This window comes from Glycine max, chromosome 18, assembly GCF_000004515.6.
Source record: "Glycine max cultivar Williams 82 chromosome 18, Glycine_max_v4.0, whole genome shotgun sequence".
NCBI lineage: Eukaryota > Viridiplantae > Streptophyta > Magnoliopsida > Fabales > Fabaceae > Glycine > Glycine max.
In genome coordinates, this window is record NC_038254.2 from 58,278,351 (window position 1) to 58,286,062 (window position 7,712).

At 31.7% G+C, this 7,712-nt stretch overlaps 1 protein-coding gene across 1 annotated transcript; it reads left to right on the plus strand.

The window, feature by feature from the left end:
* The first annotated feature begins 3,900 nt into the window (after positions 1–3,900).
* On the plus strand, positions 3,901–7,169 carry LOC100780942 (65-kDa microtubule-associated protein 6). The gene is given in 8 exon segments (XM_006603550.3): positions 3,901–4,701; positions 4,970–5,204; positions 5,206–5,223; positions 5,319–5,474; positions 5,583–5,742; positions 5,995–6,146; positions 6,693–6,780; positions 6,863–7,169. Coding segments are annotated over 8 exon segments (1,164 nt in total). The 5' UTR covers positions 3,901–4,441; the 3' UTR covers positions 6,958–7,169.
* Positions 7,170–7,712: the final 543 nt, after the last annotated feature.

Here is a 7,712-nt window from a genome sequence, read left to right on the forward strand (position 1 = left end):
GCTTATGAAAAATGTTTTACATCTACTGCATTTATGTATATATCTTGTGCCGACCCTTTGCTATATATTTGGCATTATGGATATCTGTTGTAAAATGAATATTATATAGCATGTTTGAGAAAGAAAGGAACTTGTAATATTAAATTAATACAAATTCTGAAGGACTCTGTATTGCAACGACTTTGATTGCTCATCATATATACTGGTTCCTTGTATGTTTGAGTGAGTCAAACCCGCTATTTACATAAGACTTTTTGTGATTTTGTTAATATCAATTTTGAAAGATTTGTTACCCCACCTTTTTCCAGGAAGTATTTTGTCAATTGCCTCTTCCATTTATCAGTGAAGAATTTAAGATTGACTTCACTTGGAAAGACATGGACGCTAAGATGGAGCAGCCACTACCATAGTACACATCAGATGCAATATCCTACATGTTTTCTTGTTATCTTGTGAAACTACCATATTTAATAAAATTAAAATTAATGTTGCCCTTTTAGAATGCTAAGTAAAAGAACTTTAACCTTCAAAAATTACATCTTAAAAATTTAATTAAAAAAATATCACATAGGTCCGTAATCATTCAAATCTAATTCTAGATGAAAAACTAGTAAATTATAATTTTATAGGGGGTGAAAAATATACAAAAAATGATAACAAATAAATTTGAATTGTAGTAATTTTAGAAGAATGAAAAAATATTTTAACATTTTATTTATAAAATAAAATCACAAAAAATGAATAAATAAAGTCAATATCTCAAGTATATGTGAATTTAATATATATATATATATATATATATATATATATATATATATATATATATATTTATAAGTGACTATAAAAAATCTTTAAATATTTAAAGTAAGGAAAATATTTTTTTTAAAAATGTGTAAAAATATTCATAATGGTTGGTTAACTATTTCAAATAATATGAATGTTAACGACACTTCATCTATAAGACACTTTTTTTAACATTCTCTTTACAATTATTAAAATTTATTGAAAATTAATAATTTTGATAAGACCTAACCTTACTAATATTTTTTGTACAATTTAAAAATTAATAATATATGAATAGCAATTAGGGTGGATATGAATTCCCTTTTTTCACAGATTTCTCCATGGGTTGATATAGTTGACAACACGTTCTGTGAGGTTGTCATTCTTTTAATGCTTGTTTGTCTTGATCCTTTTGTAGGCTTAATTTGGGTTATGTGGTATTGTTGTTCCAAGGTTTGAAGATGTTTATTTGGGGCGTTGAAGATCTTTATCCTTGCTTGTCATATTAACATTGTTGTGTTCTCAAAGAAAGCTACTTTCCGGACTTGATCAAGATTTAATTTTTGAAAACTAATTTGCTTTATTTGTTGTGTATTGTTAAAGTCACTATTCTCTCTCTTTGCCTATTTTCTTTCTCTCTATCTCTAATGGTATTTTAAAATATAATTATATAATTTTGTTATTTTGTTTTCCTGTTTGTTCTCTATTTTATCAAGAGTTCCGTTTGCTAAGTTACTTAAGTTGAAGGGCCGAAAACCTGAAACATGATTGTTTAACAGTTGTCTCGTATAATAATCTTTGCAGCTTCTTTATATCAAGATTTTTGTCTTAAAAAAGTGGAAGTACATAAAGATGCCTGATCTTCCATTCCAAGTTGGAGATTTGGCTGAGTCAAGATGCTTTGAAAAGGTGGTTATCGTGGTGCATGGTTTAGATGCAAGGTATAAATTCTTCCTTCTCTAAATTTGTTTTATTGTGATAACATGCAAAACATAGGAACCTAAATAAGAAAAGAATTTTTGGATCGGCATTGGCTTCTTATGAGACACTTTTATCAAATGTGAATTAGTAAAAAGTAAAAACCAATTATTTGTGGTTCTTTCTATCAATTGTTAAATTGCAACCATTTTATAACAATATACTATCATATGGTTATGGCATTGTGTAATTCTCATGGCTGCTGCAGTGATCGCAAGAGGTATGGTGGGGAAAACAGTACTTATTCTTTCTTTTTAACACAACAGATTCTGATTGTTCAGACTTCAGTGACTATTCCCTTGCATTGAGTGTTCTTTAAATGTGGTTACTACAAGTGTTCTTATATCTTTCGCAAACTCAAACCCATGACTTGAATAAGATCTCTTTGATTGAACACTTCTACCAAATTTTGTGATAGACTCTGCTGTGAACAAACTATTTTGGTTTTCTTTGGTAGCTTGTCTATTTAGAGTTTCATTCTTTGTTTTCTTCTTTTTCTACAATTATTTCATCTGTTTCCTTGCCTGTTCTCTCTATTTTTTTCTATATTCTCTAAGAGATACTCACTCCTTTGTTTTTTGTGTTTATCAATTCCTATGTGTTATAAGTCTCCACTTCTCTTTGTTCTCTGTTATGTTCTTTTTGATTTAGGATTAGTTGTTCCCTAAAAGGGTTTGGGGTTCAGGTTTCGGGTTAAATTTATAATTTTCACACAATTATTAAAGATTAAGATATATCTTTGTTCACAGGGAGATTTTTATTAAGTTTCCAATATATTTTGATTCTTTTTAAGAGAATAGTTTTTTAGTTGGAAAAAGACCTTTTTGGTGAATATTAACACCTTTATAATTACTACTTCCATCAAATAATAATTATCTATAAAAGCTACACCAGTTTAACTCAATCATAATTTATTTCTTAATTATTATTTATTTATTAGTAGATAACACATAATTATTAGAGAGTAAAATATATCTTTGTTATAGTAAGATTTTTATTAAGTCTTTGGTGTATTTTAATTTTTTTAAAAGAAATTTTTTTTTTTAGTATGAATTTAGTGAGTGAATATTAATCCCTTTATAATCACTATTTTCATCCAATAGAATTTCTCTGAAAATTACTCTAATTTAACTCAATCATAATTTAATTCTCATTTATTTATTAGTTCCTAAAATCACATGCATGAATATTAATTCTTAAATTTTATATAATAAAGAAATCAAATGAGTTATTTAAACATGTATGTGAAATGAAAGGAGTAATTTAAGAAGCTTCCACTAAGTTAATAAGAAGCTTTCTTGTCCTATTAGGGAGTGACTAGCACGCGCCTCATGACAAGTACGAAAACAACAAATATCAGAAAAAGTTCTCACACTCACTCATGAAGAGAAAGTTAAGTGGCGAATGTGAACACATGAGAGTGAAGTGTGTATGCATACACATACAGAATACGGATCCATTTCGTTCCAATACTTGCCCCTTTCTTTTCTTTACCTGCTACTTCTCGTTGTTCTGTTCTTGCTACATTTTGGCGCATTTTAGCATCAAACCACCATACCCTAAAAAAGCATTATCCTTCTTCTTTGTTCTTTGCTTTTCTCTTTTCTCTTTCCCTCTTCAACAATAATAATGGAAATCATTTTCATCTTCTTCTCCCTCTGAAAACACACCTTCTTTACAAATCCTGTTATTTCTCTTTCTTTCTCTCTCTCTCTCTCTCTCCACAATTTGTTTTCTTTCTTTCTTTGTAGCTACCAAAACAATTTGCTCAATATTTATAGAGACAGAGGGAAATCGGCTTCTAAAGGTTTCAGCTTTAGATCTGAGGGAGCTAAGGTTGTTTGAAGCAATGGAGACACCCCATGTCTCTTGGTCTTTCACATGAGATGAAAGTTTCATGCTTTCTTCTTCTTTGACCCTTCTTAGTCTTTCTTGTTCTTGTTCTTGTTCTTCTTCTTCTACCACCTTGCTTGGTAACTTTCAATTAAAGTACTACCTCTAAAAGAGGGTCTCAGATTTTTGGTAACAATGCTGGCCATTGGGGGACATGGCACTAGTATCCGCACAAGCTCTACTTGCACGGCTTTGCTCAGAGAACTTGCGGTCTTTCTCTGTCTTTGGTGTTTCAGAATTCTGGGTTTTGAGGAATTTGTTGGGTGCAAAAATAAGGATATGGGGTGTTTCTTTTTCTTAATGAAGAGTCTGCTTGTGATGATTTGTTCATGATATGCCTACTCCTTTATTTTCTTTTCTTCTTCTTCTTTTTCTTCATCATCTTCTTGTTCTTGGCTATTCTCTACCCAATGATGTCTTCTTTCTCCTCGGGTCAACTTTTTGTTTGTTCACTGTGTCAAAAGAAAAAAAAAGCACTGATAGGGTCTCTGTAGGTTATTTTATTATAGGGCGAAAGGGGCATTGTCTTTCTTCATTAGATTGATTATCTGAGTTGAAAAGGTTTTTTTTTTTTCAGCTTTTTTATCTTTTATTTTTTCCTTGTTCTTGGTCTAAAGTTTGATGGGTTTTTTACTGTATAATTTTTAAAATTCAGTGGATTGGGATTCTTGATGCATTTTAAAAGTTACCAGTTGAATAGTTGGTATCGGGTTTTCGGGTTGACTTTGTCTTTATACTGTACTGTTTGTTTAATCTTGTTGCCTTTACGAGATATGATGACACTAACATGGAATCGATTTCTGGTTTGGTGGCAATTTGGTTTAGCTTTGGTGTAGTGTTTTATAATTTTGTTGATTTTGCATATTTTGTGTGTAGGAAGTTAATAATACCAAACTATTTGTTGTTTTCATTTTTACTTTATTCTTCATTTGGTACATTCTTCCACTACTGTTTGGTTATGCCTTGTTTTACTTTATTTGCATTTTTGAGCAGCACAACAGTTGAGGATGAACAGGACTTGTCACTTGGGAGACTTAATGAATATAAAAAAGAAAAGGTTTGTATTATGATATAAACTGACCCATGAACTTTCTTATTGCTCTGGTCCGTGGTTGTGGGTTAATAAACCTTTGATTTTTGTGAATGATCAATTCATGTAAATATTCATTTCTTGTTTGTGCAAGCTCCCTGCTGTTTTATTTTTTTTCCCTAAGAAAAAGTAGTACATGTGGCAATTAAAATGCTTTTCTTTACCCCTGTTGTCTTGTTTTATAGCCTCATATCAATCAGTATATTGATCCTCCTTTTATTTTATAACTCATTTTTGCCTTTTATATGTGCGTTCTTTTGATGCTGATTGCCTTCAAAAGGTCTTGCAATGCGTGAATGAGGTGCATTCTCTTTGTAGTGTGCTTGGGTTGGATTTTGGTCAGACCGTGGGTTATGTTCACCGAAGTTTGCATGGGACTCAGGTGGAACAGTCGACTAATATTAGCAATAGCACATTGGAAGGTCTAGAGCAGGCCATTCTCAAGTTAAAAATAGAAAGGAAAACTGGAATTTCAGAAGGTGATTTTTCTACAGCATACTTAATTGCTTTTCGTTTGATTGGTTGTTGTAATTTCTTCCCTTCCTTTAAAAGTACACTATTTTTAAAAATGCAGCTGAAGGATGTTGTAGCAAAACTATTTGAACTTTGGAATTTGATGGACTCTTCAAAAGAAGAGAGAAACTGTTTTATGAAAATTACTTCTATTGTTGAAACCTCAGAATCAGAAATCACTGAACGAGGTGTTCTTTCAACAGAAATGATAGAGAAGGTCTGGAAGCTTCTTTCAGTTCCCTTTCCCTTTGTTATTATTATTTTTTCATTCTTTGCAATTTATTCTGTGCATATGGAGCTACTAGACTGAAAATTCCTTTTTTAGGGTTCAGCAGAAGTGGACAGGCTTGCCAAACTAAAAGCAAGCAGAATGAAAGAACTTGTTTTTAAGAAGAGGTCAGAGTTAGAGGAAATATGTAGATTGACTCATATTGAACCAGATCCAAGTACTGTGGCTGAGAAAGCTAGTGCATTAATAGATTCTGGTATGTTCCTGTCCATTAATAGATTATTTACCTATAACCTCCTCGTAGCTTATGTTTCAGAATGACTTTCTTCTGCTACATTTGTTTTTCAAAGCTTTTAAGAAGCTAACAAAAATAAGGGATTATTTCTCTTAAAGAAGTTGAGCCAAACACATATTTAGTACTTCCTTAAATCTTTTTTTTTCTTTTCAAGATTTACCTGGAAATGATCTGAGTATCTAACATTATGCAATGGTACTGTTTTTTGTATAGGACTGGTGGATCCTTCTGAGCTATTAGCCAAAATCGAAGAACAGATAATTAAGGCAAAAGATGAAGTTTTGAGTAGAAAAGAAGTAACAGATAGGATTGATAAGTGGGTTGCTGCATGTGAAGAGGAGAATTGGCTTGACAAATATAATCAAGTAAGCCAGAAATTATATTTTATCATTTGTATAGCTTCATAAGTACGCTGGTAGGACTCAGGCCTGCTAGGGTTTTGCCTTCTTTCTTTGTTTTTAGATCTCTTTATTTTCTTGCCCAAACTCTTGTACTTTTATTGGAAGTTTCAAATGATATTGAATACATTGTATTTTTCATTAAAAAAAGGGAGATTCTTGCATGGATTAATCAAAAGATCACTTGCACTAGTACACCATAAAAAGTTGCATGTCAGATGAACTGAAGTGGACTACACCATAAAAAATTGAATGTCAGATGAATTGAACTGAAAGTTGATGTAAAAATAGTTTGGAAAAGTGAAACCAAATATATCAAGATATTTATAAATCAGAATTTTATTGTAAGCTTGAGTTTCCTGTTTGTATCTATGTGATTAGTAAGTATAATTGGTCTCACTTTATGCTGTGTATCTTGTTCAAACTAATTGTTATTAATTTAATTTCATTTATGGACAATTGTTATTGTTAGATCATTTAGTTTGTTCTCTGAAGTATTAAAAACAATTACAGGATAACAACCGTTACAGTGCTGGGCAATGCGCTCACATTAATCTTAAACGTGCAGAACATGCTAGAATAACTATAGGCAAAATTCCAGGTTTGCTTTCATGAATGCCTATGAAACTATCCATTATTGACAGTGCCATTTGAACTTCTGATGACAATATGTTTTCTTTAAGCTATAGTTGACAATGTTATAAACAAAACATTAGCCTGGGAAGATGAAAAGAAGACATATTTTCTATATAATAGGGCGAGCTTTGAAGTGCTGTAATTAATTCTGGCTGTGTTCTCTGTCTTGAAGCATTTTTTAAGAAGGTAAATTTGATTATCAATTTTATCTGTAGGTATATGCAGGTGTCAATGCCATGCAACAAAAAGAGGAAGATAAGAGAGACGACAAAGGGTAAATTTACTTGTCTATACACATTTGGCAATTATTTGTTGTTTGTCCACAAATTAACTTGCCTGTACACATTTGGGCTTGCGATTCATAATCAATTGAAATACTATTTAGTGTATATGTATATATATATGTTATAGGGTATATATGTGTTTTAGGGAGAGATTTTAGGGTTTAGGGTCTTTCAAGGGTTTGAGGTTTTTTAAGGTTTTGGGGATTTTCATTTTTTCTGGGTTTTTTAGGGTTTAGGGTTTGAGTTTTTTAGGGTATTGGGGATTTTTAGGTATTTAGGGTTTGGGGTTTAGGATTTTTTAGTGTTTGAGTTTTTAGGATTTTGGGGATTTTCAGGTATTTAGGGAGGGTTTAGGGTTTAGGGATTAGGGTTTAGGGTTTAGGGTTTAGGGTTTAGGGTTTAGGGTTTAGGGTTTAGGGTTTAGGGTTTAGGGTTTAGGGTTTAGGGTTTAGGGTTTAGGGTTTAGGGTTTAGGGTTTAGGGTTTAGGGTTTAGGGTTTAGGGTTTAGGGTTTAGGGTTTAGGGTTTAGGGTTTAGGGTTTAGGGTTTAGGGTTTAGGGTTTAGGGTTTAGGGTTTAGGGTTTAGGGTTTAGGGTTTAGGGTTTAGGGTTTAG